Source organism: Channa argus, chromosome 18, assembly GCF_033026475.1.
Source record: "Channa argus isolate prfri chromosome 18, Channa argus male v1.0, whole genome shotgun sequence".
Lineage (NCBI taxonomy): Eukaryota > Metazoa > Chordata > Actinopteri > Anabantiformes > Channidae > Channa > Channa argus.
In genome coordinates this window covers 16,846,657-16,865,345 of record NC_090214.1, presented here as the reverse complement: position 1 = coordinate 16,865,345, position 18,689 = coordinate 16,846,657, and the positions used below count along the sequence as shown (strand labels likewise).

At 37.7% G+C, this 18,689-nt stretch overlaps 1 protein-coding gene across 2 annotated transcripts in view; it reads right to left on the bottom strand.

Annotated features, from left to right (window-relative positions):
* Nucleotides 1-6,599: 6,599 nt before the first annotated feature.
* si:ch211-127i16.2 (probable flavin-containing monoamine oxidase A) overlaps nucleotides 6,600-18,689 on the bottom strand; it is a 58,317-nt gene continuing 46,227 nt past the window's right edge. For both annotated transcript variants that reach the window (XM_067484923.1, XM_067484924.1), the window contains one exon: nucleotides 6,600-11,688. In XM_067484923.1, coding sequence (XP_067341024.1) covers nucleotides 11,337-11,688 — 352 coding nt within the window. In that variant the 3' untranslated portion in view covers nucleotides 6,600-11,336. The remainder of the gene's footprint in view (nucleotides 11,689-18,689) is intronic.

Genomic DNA, 18,689 nt, shown 5'->3' with positions numbered 1-18,689 from the left:
ACTCCTTTTATGGAGGGCATGCATTTGACAATCCAATGTGAAGTTTAATTTAGGAGCCATTTTTAACACCAATATGTGTTCCTCTCTAGGAATGACTCCTAATCACTTGTAACCTCATATAATCTCCAACCTGGGGTGCAGCTCACTGTGTGGCTTTCAGTTTGATTATGACTGTCGGAGCAATTAGTCAGCGACTGCTCAAGAGAAGTGACTTTAAAGCAGAAATACCAAACTCCAACGAATGGTGACTTTATGTAAGCACCAAAACAGTCACATCGCTGCTTTCGCACCCCACACCAGGAGTGCCATTCAACAGATCATCTGCTTTGGCCATCTGCTCCCGAGTAGGGGACTGCAGGGGGCACTTGTTGAGATCATTTCTGACACCATCATCACCAACTGTTGGTCTGATGTATTCTTCTGTTTCCGCCTACTTTTTTTGTGAATGAGCAAACGATGCCATGAAAACTAAGTAAAAGTTTGCTTTTTGAGCATTTTGATCAAATGACTCAATATTCGTCAAAGAACATCTGAAACATCCTCCAGAGCTAACAGCTCTTCTTCTTCTTTATTCCAAACTCTCTGGATGTGAGTCTTCATAACTTTTCTGGTGAAGTCGTTGAGCTTCACAGTACTTCGGAGCACGTACATTTATCAACTATCTAGTGTACTCAAGTTATCCCACAATAAGACAAGTAAAGTAGAATACATGGGATGCATCCTACTTTCTGGTAGATGAGAAATTTACCGTCACACAAATCAAACTGCTTTGTGTTAGCAGTGGTGCAACACAATAATGGTTAGTAAACGTCCAAAATGTCAATTGACTGCTCGTTATTGAAGGAACCAGTTAGTGTAAATCATTTAGGGAGTAGGGAATGAGTGGGCACGGGGTCATTTTTGACACAGCCTTGTTGCCATAGTTTCTGACGCACAAATTTCCCGGAGCCTTATCTCCCTCAGTAGGTTGGGAAACATGGGTAACACGTAAGTTCCACCCATCTGTTCCATGTAACATGTAATTTTAAAAAAATAATAATTTTTTTAAGAGATTGGTGAGTAGTTCATTTCATTTTGCTAATTATTATTGCAAATTTGAAAAAAAGCCACTTATTGCCACTTTTTGCAGCATGCTCTTAATGCTGTGCCTGTGTTGTCAAATTCATGAAGCTGTTTTTTTATTTGTTTGTGTTTTCTCCATTTTCAGTGATGTGAGCTCTCAGGGCCAACGTAGATTGTGGACAAGATAAAAATGGCTGAACTTATCCTTTAAGTGAAGGGTGATTATGATATTTAATGAATTTAACATGTTGTCACACCCCATACACTAACTTCAGCACAGTGGCTGAGGAGTGACAATAAATTCAATTCCTAAAACTGCATAAGATACAGCTTTGTAAAGCTATGACAACTAATATGTGGGCCGACTCTGCCAGCCTCCACTCCCCAACAAAGCATCTCCAACCAATGCAGGGACCACGCTACACCATTGTGAAGTGAGATGGATTATTTTAAATCGAATAATCCACCTGATATGCAGGCTAATAAATGTCAGCTATGCAGCAGATAGCTATCAACTCAGAGATATTAAAATCTGAAATACAGAAAATCTCTCTTTATGAAATGCAATGCAGCAGTGATAATCAGCAGATGGCCATCAGTACATGAGTATGAGTTACGGCTTGGCCATGAATGCAGCTGAATATGAAAGTGTAACCAACTTAAAAGGAGCTCAGCAGTTTAGATGAAATTATGATATGAATAACAGTAACTTAAACTGTTGCATAAGCACATTGCTTTGAGTTGGGTCCTTTTCTAAAAATGTAACTGAAAATGAAATGTGTAGGAAATGTGAATGTGGCTACTTCTCTGGTATGTATTGATTTGCCCCTAAGGACAATAATCCAGTGAAATAATTATGAGAATGGGGTGTTTCCGAAACAACAACCAGCAAAACCATTATGGCCAACAACTCTAAAATATGAGTGCAAACAAGAATAAGCAATTTGGAATAATGTGAACAATTTAAAGTGACAACCACATTTCTATTCAATTTATATTTATTTTGTTTATTTATTTATGTGTATGTATCATAAGTTTTGGAAAATATTGATTGCTACCACTGTGCTTTTTTAATATCTATTTTCAGTGTTGCATTTAGCAAACCACGAAATCTGGAAAATAACTTCATCCATAGTGAAACATAGTTAGACAGTTAGTTGCTATTCCAGCTGCTACATTGTCTTTATGTTTGACTTCATGTCAAAAACTATGGATACTCACTTGGCACACAGACAATGTGTTGTCGATGTTCTGAAGGTGTGCATGTCTGCATATACTTTGGTAATCATAATCTTGTTTTTAAATAGAACCTAAAAATTATAAACTGTATCATAATAACACATTACTATGAAAAACTGTATAAAAAGAATATGCAGGTTACTTTCAGATATGTTGAATACCTGCACGGTAGACATACAGAACTTGCCCACAAGGGGCACTCAAGTGGGACCCTGTTGTGTTTAATAAAAGTACAGTATGGCAAGATTTTAGTTATGTTCTATTTAAATGTCAACTCAAAAGACAGTGAAACCTAAGTAAATATAAAAAAGTCTGTATAAAGCAGAGGTACAACAATCGAATGTATGTGTGCATGTCGGGGCCTCCGCGACAATTCCCTTCTCTGCGTAGATCCACCTCTATGTTTACGTGAGAGGTATAAATCTGCCCATAGCAAGGAAGAGTGAGGAGCCCTGCAAAGTTGAGGTTTGACACTTGTCAGTTGGAATGAGTTAAAGTTATTAAGGCTGGTTTCACTTTTTGCTTGGCCTTTTTGTAAAAAGAGTGTAGCAGGGCATTTGAATTTGAGCAGAGTATTTGAGAAATCACTTTTCTCAAATAATGTTTTTTAATTTAGAACACTGAAGACAGTAGTTCAGTAGACATTGCTTAAGTATAAATAAAATCAAATCTGTAAAATAAAAGTGTATCATTCATTCAACCTTTTAAAAATCGTTTAATATGTTGTCTAATATACATAATTACACCTTATTTTATTTATTTATCTCAAATGTTACTTTGGCTCTTTGTTTTATAACTATTAATATAGATTTTATTATTTTATTTGAGCAAAAACAAATTGTGTAATGACTTCTGTAACAGCCATCATCATCATCTTTTTGTTATTAGCAGATGCCTGTAATGCTTATTGCTGGTTTACCTTGACATTCTTAGCTGCACTTATCATGCACACTGGAAGCACAATTTGCAAGTGCACAAGTGTTGCCTCTTGGTAGTTTGGGTGGGGAGGTCCTGTGACATTATTGCTGCTCTCCAGAGTAATGCCTGTCCGGATCATTTCTCCATTACAAAGTGATTTAAATGTTGACTCAATTAATTTCAGGACTGAGTTTCTTTAGGGAGACTGGGATTTCTGAAATGAGACAAGAATAATTCAAATATGCATGAAAAACACATGAAAACAAGAATTATTCATTCCACATTTATGAAATCAAAATAATAATTTTGTCTAACTAAAGTTAAGTGCATCAATAAATGAAGGCTGAGAACCACCATTGCAATCACAGAGCTGTAAAATAATAAAATAAATACAGTCGATTTAACAAAGTGCATCATATATAAACAATTGTGATATTAAAACAATTATTGGTCATTATGACTGGTATAACTATGCCATAAGAATAATATATTGCTAATTTGATTCACTAAGGGCTATTCCTCAGTCTTGGGCTTCCAACCATACATGCTTGAGTTCTCTGTGGAATAACTGAGAGGTTTCATGAGCTGACCTGATAGGCCTGAGCCATCCAGACCTTAGAGAGCCTTTAAAATACACCACAGCCAACTGAGAGTTTAACTCAGAGCTAGTGATTGGAAAGAAGTACCAGGATGAGTTCATGTTATTTCCCTGAACTGCAGAAGTGAGACGGAGTGCTGTACAGAAACTGCAGACATGGACACGACATAGACAGGAAGCTAAGGATGGATCCTAATATTGTAGGGGGAGTTAAATTCAGATGGGAGTAGATTTGGGCGTAGGTGCTTTTATCCAGATCTCAGAAGAGTAATTTTGCTTTGAAGAAAGTCCTAACTGAAATCTTCTTTTGTGATGATCAGTCCTACACAATGGTTTCCACTGAACATATGCTAGAACATGAAACAACATAATGCAGATTCTCTAGGATTTTCCCACTTAAAAAATCACCCAAACAATGATGCCCTCAGTCACCTTTTCAGAATATATGGTGAGAATCTGCTTCACCTAAATGTTGCTTATAGTGTGTAATGTCCACAGACCACAGGGCCAGTGGTTCGATCCCCAGTCCCGGCTTTATGTGCCAAAATGTCTCTGGGAAAGACACTGATCCCCCAACAGCACTTTCCCATCCCCAGCAGTGCAGTGCCGGTCCAAGCCCGGTAGAAATTGGGAAGGGGTAATAAAAAGGACAAAAAAAAAGTGTGTAACGTTTTATACAATTGATTATCTGCTTACATCTAAAAGGATTAAAGAGACAGAGAGCTGGGAATTTTCCACACAGCAATGATAAGTTACCAAGCACAAAAAAATCAATGGGTTGTGTCTCCTGTGGGAGGCATATTAAGGATAAATTAGACCCCAGATTGAATCCTATGAATGAACAACTGGGGTTGCCCGTAAAATAAAATATGTTACTGCGCTCAGGACAGTGTAGGGGTGTTCCTAAATATCCTGTATTACGCTGGGAATTTGAATCATTGTGACATTCATACTGTATTTTGGCAATACGCTTGAATTCGACTTTTAAGGACCCTGGGTCAAAATCAGGTGGTTATTGACATCCATTACCCCTAAAATAACACTTGTTATCTAGTGACTGAAGTTCTAATGCTCACCTTAGCTTACAAGATAATATTTCCTGATGAATACAGTGTGACATGGCTGAAAGCTCTGACAAAGCCAGGTGACCCCTAAAGTTGAGAATGGTTTGTCACATATACTGTTCCCAAGGTCTACTGTACACAAGGGTTTTACACAGATTTAAAAAATAAAACACCACATTCAAAAAATGTTGCAGTGTCAGTCATTCCTCATCCTTAACAACAGCAAACTTGGTTTAGAAACCATGTGCTAAAGCCATAGCTCCATCAAAGGTTTTGCTTTAACCACCCATGATCCCAATGATCTTGCCATTATTAAATCTCTTATAAAGAGGAATAGCCCCCTAATCTTAGGCAACCAATTATTCAAAGCAGCCAAACTCATCAAACTAGGCTATATTGAGGTAAACATTACAATTAAGTGATTTGGTTATTGCATGCAGCACATCTGAGGCATCATCATCTTTTGTGCGTGTGTGTTCATAAAATATTTATACTGGCTTATCAGTATTCCTGCACTTCATACTGGCTTTAATTCAAGTTAAAATAAATGAATATTCTTCCACCCATCCATTCTCTACATACTTCTGTTCAGGGTTGCAGGGAGCTGGAGCCTATCCCAGCACACATTTGGAGAGATGCAGAGTTCAGAGGTCGCTATTTTCACAAGCCATAAATAAATATGATACAAAATTAAGCATACATACAAATGAGTAATGTGTTTGCCTCACATCCACACACTGACAGAGCAGCTTGAGAGCAGCTCATATATACAGAAACTATACAGAATGTATATGAGCAGAAGGGTGATAGTTCACTTCATTTTCATAGTCATCCAACTAGTCAGTGACATCTTTTTTCAAAAACACTAAATGTTCAGCAATTGGACTTTATTCAGACTTTAGGGTGTCCTTTTAGGCAGTCACACCGGTTCATGGTAGGCCTGTGTCGTGATGGTTTTTGGGTTTTACCTGACCATCCAAACCAGTGACTTGTTGATCTTGTCATCTGCTGTTGTCATGATTCTCATGTTCATGCTTTACAGTTTGACATTCTCACACTTTTTTCTTCTTGCCATGTTGTCCTCATTTTTTTCCAGGTTCTCCACTTTCTCCATTGCATGCACCATCTGTTTCAGTCCGTTTTTATACAAAACTCCTCCACATCATTCCCCTATGACCTTTGTTGGTTTTGTTCAGCTTTTTTGGGGAATAACCTTGAAAAACCTGGGACTTTGGTGACTGTATGACATTTGTCTTAATTCTGCCCCTCTAGCCTTTGTTGTTTGTGTCCACAGTGTTTGTTCTATCTATCATGACCTTCTTTCTAAAAAACTGAAATCAAACCTTTTATTTATTACTCTCTTGGGACTTGCATTTTTGTCCAAAGGTTTTGATATGTGTTTTTAATAATATCTGTGTACAGTGTAGAGCTAAAATTAAAACATCTATAATTGATTCACTTAACACTATTCACTGTAGGTAGCTGGTACAATGCTGGTGCTGACTGTAGCTGAATGCTGATGTCATTGTGCATATGTGTGTGGTATATGGACCTTTTCCTTTTAAGTCCAAAAACAATCTACATGATCTACATTTATAAAATTTAAAAAATGTTGTGACTATGTGGAAAGCATAAATAAAAACACAATGCAATGATTTGCAAATCTCATCAACCTGTATTTAAATCACAATAGAAACAACATATCAGATGTTGAAGCTGAGACATTTCAGAGCATTTCATGAAAAATATTAGCTCATTTTGAATTTGAAGGCAGCAACACATCTCAAAAAAGTTGGAACAGGGACAACAAAAAGCTGGAAAGTAATTGCTGCAAATCAAAAACAAATGGAGGAGCATTTAACAACTAATGTGGTTAATTGGCAGCAGGTCAGTAACATAACTGGGTATAAAAGGAGCATTTCAGAGAGACAGAGCATCACGAAAGTAAAGATGCGCAGAGGTTCACTAATCGGTGACAAACTACATCAAAAATTGTCGGACAATTTCAGAAAATTCCTCAATGTAAACTTGTGAAGACTTTGAAGATCCCACCATCTACAGTGTAGAATATCATCAAAAAATTCAGAGAATCAGGAGGAATCTCTGTGTGCAAGGGACAAGGCCGAGGTTAAAATTGGGTGCATATAATCTTTGGGCCCTCAGGCGGCACTGCATTAAAAACAGCCATGATTCTATACTGGACATCACTGCATGGGATCAGGAACACTTCCGGAAATCACTGTCTGTGAACACCTTTGACTGTGCGTTCCACAAATGTAAATTACATCTGTATCATACAATTGGATATTTCCCATGAAAGTCTTGAGATACTAGTAAACTTGTCACTTTTACCATCTAAACACATTCAGGCTTTTTTTAAGCCTATGGCATAAAAACTTTATAGACTTTATTGTAAAGACAGATGCCAGCACGCACTGCTCTCCGATCAGGCATTCTACAGCTCTGCTGCAGGTAATTTTTCTCTACATTCATCTATTTTGCTTTCCTCGACTCCCACATGTGGAAAAAGTTACATTCTCACATCATGGAGCCATGTTTACTCACCCCAGGCCCAGTGCATGCAGCTGGTCTTTTGAAAGAGAACTTTCTGGAATTGCAAATCTTGCAACTGGAAAGATGTTGTCGTCACACAGCCCAACACATACACTATCTTTAAAGGTGAAGTGCATTTTTTTTTTCATTCTCTTCTGCTGCAGATTGACTTGTACATTGCTCACACTGCCTCCTTTCCTGTGTTTAGTCAACGTTGTCACTGTCCTTGGTGCTGAATGGTGTTTGTAATAAGCTGTTGCTGTGTTGTGAATGAACAGGCAATGTGTATTTGTCTTTCTGTGCTGCTGGTGGTCAGTTTCATTGTGTATTCATGAACATTAGTTTGGGTTGATCTGAATGCCTTTTGACACCTGGCAGTGGGGTAATTTCTTCCTGTTTACCAGCTACCTATACAGCTTATTGCTTATGCACGTGTTTTATGCCTGTCCCAAATGTGTAAAACCTGAGTGGACATCTGCCTGTTAAATTTGTTCTGGCACAGACAGTGCACTGTCTATAATGATGTTAGGTTGTTGGCCTCGATTCAGCCTGGATTTGCTTAAAATGAAACCAGGGAGAACCGGCAGCTGCTGCAGTGCAAGTTAGTGATAACAAAGACAAATACTAAGCCACAGCATCAGACTACTCGTCAATGATCAGTAGCTGTGGGAGATACTCTCCAGAAAGAGAAATGGTAACCAACAAAAATCCTTTAAATCAACTGTGCAATCGAGTGATAACGATTACAGCATGTCGCTTGCTATGGGATAATTGTATTGTGTAACTGTGGTAAACTTTTTTATGCCGGACAATTGTGAATTATAATTAATTAGATGTTTTTATTTGTAGAATTTTAAACAATGACAACAAATATAAAAGATAAAAATCACTTTGCAGAAGAGGATGAAAGCTCATGGATAATTACTACTATCTTAAAGTAAATTTAAAAATAAATAAATAACTGGAGCGATGTGCAAAAGCCAAGAATAAATAAAAGCACAATAGTTTAAACAATTAATCCTGCGTTTTGACAATATTCTGTGTAGGGTCCAAGGCTTTATTTATTAATTATTTTTTTCCAGCTGAAAAGCATACCCATTATTTAGGTCCACAAGTGTAATGCCAATATAAACAGCATTTGCTTTGTGGATAGGTGACATTTGAAAGACTTCTTAAATGATCAAGTCTCTGACTTTAGCATCATGCCAGAATGAGGTTTAAAAAAACCCAACAAATATCTAACTACTTCCCACCTAAATAAAAATTAAAACTAGAAAGTGCCATATATCACTTTTCTTCTGTTTTGAGTATTATACATGTAAAAAAAATATTTTTTCCACGAAAAACAGTTATCTGCTGCCTAATAAAACATTTTACTTTAACCATCAAACTGAATATTTTTTAAATGGACTAGTGCCAAGTGAGGAGAGAGGGCACATTACTTAATGTTTCTATTTAAGAACTTCAACCTCAACTCTCAATGCTTCCTTTCTGCAGTGGATAAATGTAAAATGAATGAAGAAGTAAATCAATACTATAGTGGAAGATCGGACACTAATTTCAAGGACTTCTGGATCAATTGTGGTAAAAAAGCATGGCCAAAATGTTGAATTTTGTCTGTGTGGGTGTTAAAACTGAACATTGAATTCTGAGTTTCCCTTTTTGGTTTTACTAGTTCATGTTCATGGATCACGTTCAATACCAATTCACACATTTCACATCTCAAGACTTTTACGGCGCTGATTTTTTATGACTAGTTGTTTAGGTTTTTTGGTGTCCGATGCTTTTGTGTTACATAAAACATAATTTATTAATACAAATAAGAGACAATATGTTCAGCGTAAATTTATTGAATTATTTTAAGAAATAAAAAAAATAACAATAACATTGAACTTAAAACCAGATTAAAACTAATTAGAATTTATTGTAGGACTATTGATTTAGCCTGATTTTAGGTATAGCTGTGCCTAATAAACTGAGAATTCTTGCATGAAGTATATAGAAATCCATCGCTGATCCTCTGTTCCCCTCTCTGTCATGTGATTTACTTCTGAGCAGGTAGGGAAGAGGATAGGGTTTGGTAGTGTGTCAGACAAAATTCTCCAGAACTTGCTCAGCTTTAAGGTTTGCAGCAAAGTGGGTTACAGTAGCATACGTAGAGTCAGCTTTCACTTAATTGTGTTTATAGTAATTAAAGATTGGCCAACAAGCTTGTTGTAATTAACACGATGGTGAATGGAAGAACGTGGGTGGAGCTGATATCAATGTTATTTAGAGACTTTACTTTTTCCACAAGTATGCCATTATAGCATTTTCTCACTTCCATTGCATGTACAGTAACAAATGTAGTGAAGTACAGTCTTACGCTGAAGCTAGTGAAGTCTCACCTGGACTCAGCTTTGTGTATAATGAGCAGCCAAGCAGTGCCACGACCTGAATAGTTGTCTGTCTGTACTGTATGTCTGGCTCTGTGATGGCTTGGCCTTTGCTCAATGACAGCTCAATGATGTTGCTCAATTGCCTTATTGAGCAAAGAACACTTGTGAACACTGGCATTGGGAACTAACTGGTGCTGCAGAACCATGCACGAGGATATAATACCAAAGAAAGCTTTGAAGTAACGGACTCACAGCTGTAAAAGCAGCTGCACAAATGACTCATTAAGTTTTCAAAATGCATTTGAAAAATCATAGTATATGTTAAACACCGGAAAGAATAGGCCATAAAGAAATTTCTTGCCAACTTTAACTGAAAGGCACTTAATTGGATATTTGCATCACAATAGTACAAAATCAACCCCTTGCTGACATAATTTAAAACAAATGAACATGAGCTTTGCAGAGGTAGTATTTATTTCAGGGTGTCTGACCTGAATAATACAGTAATTGTATTCTTGTTATCACAAGCACCTGTATGTTTAAATATAGGACAGCATAATATATTATATGATAGCAGATACATCTTCTTTATAGTCATGGTCACATATAGTCATTTATCTAAAGATAGTGTGTCTAGTGTGTCAGTACACACTGAGCTGTTTTAATTGCTGCTATGTTTTGGTCTTGTTAATTTTCAGGGGCTGAAAAACTCATTTTTGCATTATCAGAATACTAAGGAAACCTCCTTCTGGATTTGTTATGGAACACAACAGTTCTGGCTTTGTAGTGATACTGTGTCTGATAGTAGACATTAAGTACAAAATGTGGTAGTGAAATCTGACTGTGAGCTGTTTAAAAAAGTTGACAAATGCTTTACCTTGCATACATATATCACATGTATCCTGTAAAAACCATTTTAAAACCCTTCATTCATTGATTCTCGAACAAAATGTCCAAAATCCCCAAAAATACATTTAGAGATGTAGCTGGCCTTGATTCAGCCTGGACTGGATAAAATGCAACCAGGGAGAACAGTCAGTTGATTCAGTCCAAGCCAGTGATAACAAAGACAAATAGCAAGCCATGATGCCAATGGAGTCAGACACAACTGTCCAGTGATCAGTGGGTGTTTGAGATACTCTTAAGGAGAGACATGGGAACTGACAAAAATCCTTTCAATCAATTGTGCAATCAAGTGGTAGCGATTAAATCACTTTCACTGGGACGTTATCTTTCTCTGGCTGCTTCATCCATCTTATACTCATTCGAATGTCTGTTGGTGGTTTTGTGGGTGCACAAATAGGCATGTGGCTCTTCTCCAAGCCTCCCAAGCAGGTTTTATAGCTGGCTGGGAAGCAATGTGAGGCATACAGTATGAAAGCTTTATTTTCTTGTTGCAAACTGGTTTAAACAAGATCACATTGGTATTTAATCTACTCATTCTAAATCAATTCATATTTATTTTTGATATAGTTTTTTTCTCATGGTCTCAAGACCAAACTGGGTGATGTGGACTTTTTCTTTTTACAGGTTTCTAATACAGTATGAGTATATTACACTTGGTACATTCATCAAGTGACATTTAACATTTTGCAAAATATTTTGATGCTGAGCCAGTAGGAAAGCAGCACTTATTGTCAGTGTTACAATGACCATAGCCTTGTTTGTAGACATGTTATTCAGTTTGGATGAGCATGTTTGCTGGACAGGACCCTGATCAGCATGACTGTACCACATTGCGTCTTGCTCCTCCCGGGTCAGGGTTGTGGGGCAGAGTTCAGCCAGCACTTCCAGAGCTGCTCGCTGCCCAGCTTGCACTGCGCCACTCATGTACCCACACCATTGTGTGGCTGTCTCTGTACCCGCCCAATGAATCCTGTAAAGCAAGAAAATCAGTGAGACATACTAAAGACTGTGGCTGATATCTGAAAATGTGTCTATTTAGTCCCTTTTGGTATAATTACAAGCCTTTTAGCACATTTATACAGAGTCTTAAGCCATTACCACTCAGTTTTACAGAGTACAAGCAATGCTGCTGATTTCCTCTCTGATGATACAGTTTAGCCAAAGTTGTGCCTTTTAACAAGTCTCTGTTGCCTTAGACACTGCATGTCTCTGTGCACTGAAATTTGCAAGTACATGCTCTGCAAATTAGATTGAGTCTGTTCAGCCCTGTAGGGATTGCTCACTAGAAAAGCACAGCAATGATGCTACTCCTTGTCCACTTTTCTTCTGCTCCATGTAATGACAACACAATCAAAGATGTCTTATAAACCTTATAAATTACTACACACGGAGCCCAAATTTGTTTACCAGTCCACATCATACGCCTTGTAGAGAGCAAAACATGTTCTAGCATAATACACAGACTGAAAGGCTTTAACAAGGTCAAGATGGTTTTGACTGTATAACAGACATGCTTACAAAAACACACAATTCAAACAGTATATCTATCAGTCTGATGGAAAACATTGGCAGAACAAGCACTGGAATCGGTGCTGAAAATATATAATGGGTTAGTGGATACTGCTGCTGGCCCCCCAAAAGGCTGAAAACAATGGACTCTGCAGAGCTGAAGATGATGCATTACTAGACATTTTCACCAGTGGCTTTGTTAAAACATACACCTGCCCACACTCCAAGGGCAGCACCTTAGCAGCAGGATAGATATTTGTCTCCAAACATCCAGTCTGGCAGTAGAAACAAGACACAGACAACCATTCACACTTAAGACCTTTACTTGTCCAGCCAGGAGACAGGAATCAAATTTGAGTTCAGTGGAGAAACCCAAGATAATATAATAGCATTTCCTTCCTTTTGGTGATAAACAACGTTATGGCACAATGTACAAGGTGACGTAAAGAAAAAACACTTCGCTCTTTGTGTACTGCTGGTGAACTGAGAAGAAAAGGCTATTGTTCTGGGATAAAGATGGAGGGCTGGTACATAATAAATAGAGGACCAGCCAGTCTATGTTAGGCAGAGGAGCATGTAGGGGGTGTTATAAAGAGTGGTGTCTGTAGCTCAGTTGGTAAGGCAGTTGTCCATGGACAATAGGGTTAGTGGTTCAATCCCTGGCTATATGTTGAGGCAAGACCCTGAACCCCTAACAGCCCATTCCCCTCCTGGTCAGCCCGGTAGAAATTGAGGAGGGTTGTGTCTGGTGTAAAAACTGTGCCAAATCAACATGCGGACAGTAATCTGCTGTGGTGACCCTGAACTCATGGGACATGCCAAAAAAAAAAAAAAAAAAAAAAAGCTCATTCAGCAGTTAGAAATTATGTAGCTTTATTTTGGTCGTAAAGCTGATTTAATAAAGTGCAGATTGCGCCTTTATTCTCGGATCTGTCCATTGTATGGCTCATTCACTTGTCCGTCAGAAATATCTGTTGTGATTGGCAGCAGGTGAGGAAGAGCAGTAGAGGGGCGGGGAAATGGAAAAGAAACGTTTAGAAGGCGTAAGAAGCGATTTCTGGATATGAAGCACGTTTGGCTAAGTGGATGATAAACCGTAGTTTGAACGGATTAAGGCGTTAAAATGCATTTTCCCCTGTCAGTTCCTTAGTGTAATCTTCGAAGTTTGAGGTGTGCGTGTTAGTCATATGTCTGTAAAGTGGCTAGAGCAGTGTAGCTGTTAGCCGCTAAGCTAGCGGACGAAATGAGTCTAACTGCATAGCTGTAAGCTCCTAATTGACTTGTTGGTCAGTAGTTTTGTGCAATAATCAATCAATCACTCAATAAATGTGTTTAAATGACACAGTATATTTGAGGTTAAACCCACGCTGGATTCAAGATCAGACAGAGCCCTTGATTGCCGCTTACGAAGACACGTGCAGCACGGGTCAGGGACCGGAAGCCCTTTCTCCACAATGCACAGCTGCTAGGACTGAACTGTAAGTGAACTTTATTTTATTTTACTCCATATGAGTCAAGAGGAGTTTGACTCATATGGATTCAGTGAAAAGTCAAGTGACTGAGTTGTAATTTTGCAGTATAATTTTCAGCCTACGTCCATTCCAATATAAATGTTATATTAAATATAATATTTGTTAGCTTAAACACAGTCTGGAGTCAATTATTCACATACATAAAATAGTGAGTAGGTTATGTTGCACTTAAGGCTGTGGTTATAAACTCTAGGGAGTAATAATAATTGTACTTACTGTACCGGTAGCTGCCTTATTATAAGAACCCTAAAGCCCCTTCACTGTAGTTTACACTTGTTTGCTGGCTTCTTAGTCACAGGTTAGGGTGTGGGAGTCTGTGCATTTTTACACTTACGTTACCATTTATTTATTGTATTTCCAATCACAACATTGTCCATAGTAATTGCAGTGTGATTTATTTTTTTTGTCGTTAAATTGTGCAGCCACACTTTAAACTACAGGACCAATTTAAAAACTAGAAACGACTAGGACTAGGACTCTTTTCATGTTGTCACGCAACTAGAAAGCTCAACTCATCTGTCATGTGACAGATTTTTGTTAAAAATCTGAAATGCAAGACTGTGGGAGTTTGGGCGACTATTTAAATTAGACTCATCCTGAACGTACACATTTCTTTTGGTAGCGACTAGGACCAATTCTCGACGGTATGATGTTCATACAGACAGTAGGGCTGATTCCATTGCAAACAGATCTGTAGCTTCTGCTATTGACTAACCTTTATTAGTTGTTGTATTTATAAAAAAAATCATCTGACATCACTATATTTTACAGTAGACTAGTGTTGTTATTAGTGTTTAAAGTTTTATAATCCAATACAATTTTCCATTGTACCTACACAGTAGTACCGGCTGCATTGTCTTTCACTCTCTTTGCTTTGACAGCAGGTATTCACACACACACCGTGCCCATGTAGCTAAACCTCTCACTGAATTACACTGCTGTCAGCTTTCTGACGTTGTCAACTTAGCAACCTTCTTGCTAGATTTTCTGACTTTTCAGAGCCATTTAAAATTTTATTTTTCCCAAAAAAGAAACTAATGACAAATCTGGTGACTTTTTGACCACATTTTATATTTTCCTAGAGTTAACTTGCTGATATTTCTCTTTTAAATGTGCACTGATTTCACTATGCCTCCTTCAAAAACTGTGATCAGTGTTTGGGCGAAGAGAGCAGCAGCACTTTTAGCACTTCTAGACCACTCGGCACCCAGAAAGAAGCATGTATGAGCGGTGAATTCAGCTAAACAACCAACTAGTAACCTCCATTGTTTGCCCCAGTAAACTGAATCTTCTTTGTATTTGTTAGGCCAAACGTAACAGCACTACGTTTTGTTACTCAGAAGCTGCTTTTCATGAATCGTCAGTCAAAAACTGTCCACATTTGAAAAGTTTCTGAAATTAGAATTAGGGAGTTTCAGTTGATAGGAAAATTCTTTAACTAGGTTTAGGAATAAATTACCTTTGATGCTTTTGTGCTAAACTCACAGTTGACAAGATTAGTTTCAAATTTTTAGGGTAAGTTATTCAGGTAATAAAATAATTTTTCAAGGCTAGGTGTAATGGGGGGAAAAAAAGAGTGCAATGAAATCAGTGCTCTCACAGCCTGCCTCAAAAACTGTATTTGAACAAGTATAATGCAAAATCAAATAAAGCTGAGAAACTGAACAGGATAATAGAAGAGTACATATGCATGAATACGGTAGCCTTGTTATAGTAATCTTTTAATACAAATCAGGTTCTATGCCCTTGATGCCGTGTCAAAATTTCTCTGTGCTATTGAAAATAGTATGGAATATAGATATTTTTCAAGATATTCTATCAAAATTAGGACTGTGTGGGACTCTTACTGATTGGAAAATTCACATGAACAATGTGGATCTGTGCTACATTAAGCACCTATGGATAAAAGATTGGCGCTCTTTTACCTACAAATAAACACGGTAAAACATTTTCAGTGGCAACATAATGTTAATCACAAGTGTGTGAGCAAACATTTGCCTGCAGCAGTTACTGAAGACTCTTGCCTCTTTCTTAGAGACCTGAGAGACAAATTTGTAGTTTGGAAGAGTGACAAATAATTTTAGTTCATCAGAGCGAGTGAGTGTTGAGTTTTTGAATATGGGAGCATCACTACAGTGACAGCACAAGGAAGAGTGAGTCATGTAGGAAAGCGCAACCCTTTCTCCTTGCAGCATTTAAAGAGCCTCTCAAATGATAGGAAACACAATCTAAAAGAGGGAACAGACACTATAGCAGCTTACAAGAGAGACAGAATGTTACTGAATGAAAGATGTTGCTAATTAGTTCACGGTAGAGCAAAAGGTCAAGTGACTCAGACGAGATATTTTAGGGTGCAGATAATACTGTTTGAGTCCACTTCACACCAGCTTGTGCTGCTGCTGAAGCTTAGCTGTACACTTGAGTCAGAGGCTACACTGTGTGATTTGGCTGGTGACTGAATAAGATTTTTAATTAAGGTATTATTTCCTGTCATTTTGTCTATTTTTCACATTACAATTACATCGAATTCACTGACCAAAAAGCAACAACCTTGGACTGCATCATAGTTCCGATTTTTACTTTTTTAGTTTTAGTGTCTGTTTTGCTGCAAAATAATCAGTTTTTGTTGACAAAACTAATAAACTGAGGATCAGTGTTTGCAGCCAAGGCTGCAATGAGAAATGTTTAGCATTTTCATTGTTGAGTCCAGCCTACTACACGATGACACTTGAGACTACATCAGCAGAATATCCAAGACCTTGAGACCTTTTGGCTACACATCACCAAACTTGGCACTGGTTATGAACACCACCTGCCTCTCTACTGAGAGGTCTCGGGGTATGATTAGTGTTCTTGGACTTATATAGACTGTTTTTTTTTTTTTTTTTAAAGTTCTGAAAAATTGCTTGCACTGATGTTTGTTGAAGAAGCCTGACACCAATTCCAAATCTGTATAGTTTTTATCTGATGTGTATAACTTAGGCTACAGAACCGTTTACTGCAACAAATTGATATAAACCTTTGTTTCAGGATCTTGAGCAGTGACTGAGCTAGGAGTGTGATAAACTAAAAGATGACTCAAATATAGGATAAACGAATGATAACTACAAAGAAAAGCAATGCATTTACAGAGCATACTGATAAACAATAAAAGGGCAGGAGTGGTGGAGGGAGAAATCAGTCAACATAGTCATTACAGTGACATGCATAGTGGAGGTAAGCTGTAATGAGTAGGAGCACTATGATAAGAAGGACAGCTTGTCAGATGAAAAAGATCGCATTGTGGTCTTGATTGAATTCAAATGGTGTGTTATTTATATAGATGCTTATAAGATCAGTCAGATGATTTAACTGAAATTGATCGGCTGACAGTACCCACAGTTTTAGTGCTCCGTCAAAGTTATTGCAATGCTTTATTTTCAAAATTATTTGAATTCTGTGTTCAGGCATTAACAGCGTGCAGCATGGGTAATTCCAGAAATGCACAAGTGCTGTATGAGATTAATCCAATCTTCTAAAGTGTGAATAAAGAGAAAAGAATCCCTCTGAGCTACTGGGACAATATTTTGACCTCCACTGTATCCAGACTGTTCTGTTCTGTTCTGCTGTGTTCAATTTAATCACATTTCCCAGTGGGCTGAATCAAATAATATAATAGGACACAAACAAAATGGATTCAGAAAGAAAACTGGTCTACATTGTCGCATTAAGCATACAAGCCTGTAAGACAGAATAAAGCTCTATTCTGTTATTGATTAAACTGACTAAATCATTTTCTTTAGTCGTGGCCTTTGTATTTGTACTAAATTTACTGAAATGCCATACTGTACCAGTAGTCCTCTGGTCAGTATCAATAAAATGGACAGCAAGTATTTTTTATTTATGAATCACAATTTATGGAAATGTGATTGCCCAAAAAGAATGAAACATTCATCTCAGAATATTCTTTTAAGCTCTTCTTTGCTAGAGGTAAAGGTTTAGTTGCTCCATCTTCCAAATTAAAACATGCCAAAGGTTTTACGGCATTCAGTTGAGAGAATACTTGACCAGATCCTAGTTTTATTTTTATTTTTACTTAAAAAATAGTTTAGGCGATTTTTGTAACTGCAGTCTTAATTTGAAAATCTCTGGCGCAATCACTCTTAAATCATTGAGGTAGTTTTTAACCACTACCAATATAAGTCTGTATTTTTAATGTAGTCTATGTACGCTAACATGTTTGGTTTAAATTATACATGTAGAGGAGGGTCCCCCTAACACACCAGGAACCACGAAAACATGTTTGACTCGGAGTAACAAGGCAAAACTAAGCAGGCACCTTTCATCTGCTACATGCTGCTACAGGACCTTACTAAGGCTGAACTCATCCTCGAGGGACCCCTAATCTGCTGCATGGCAACTTAATCAGGACGCTGATCCTGCCATTGTTGACCTTTAAGCCCCTTTACAGACAAGGGGCAGTAGCCTTGAATCTCCATGCTGCATCCCAATGTGAGCTGCACACTCCCTTGAGATAAACATCCGTTCACTGTCATATCTCAAGAGCTCAAGGAACAAGAAGTCAAGGATCCTGTCACCAACAGTCTAGCTTGACCCAGTTTTAATCCTAGGGTGCTTTAGCATATAGTCCTATTTAAACAAACTAAGCTCTGTTCCCTTTTAAAATGGACACTGTTCTTTTTGAGTTCACAATGTTATTTTATTTTTTAAAAATACTCCGGTTTCTTTCTTTTTTTTTCTGCACTGTTGGGGCCTCAGTCCTCTTTCGGTTCACACTATAGTTACTTTGGCGTTGTAAATCTCTACTGCTTTAGACAATGGGTAACTTTCACTTGGACAAGAGATACAGTGGTAAAGAGCAAATTGAATGCAGAACGTTCACATACTGTATTATATTACTGAAAAATGCAAACTTGTTGCTCACTTGAGT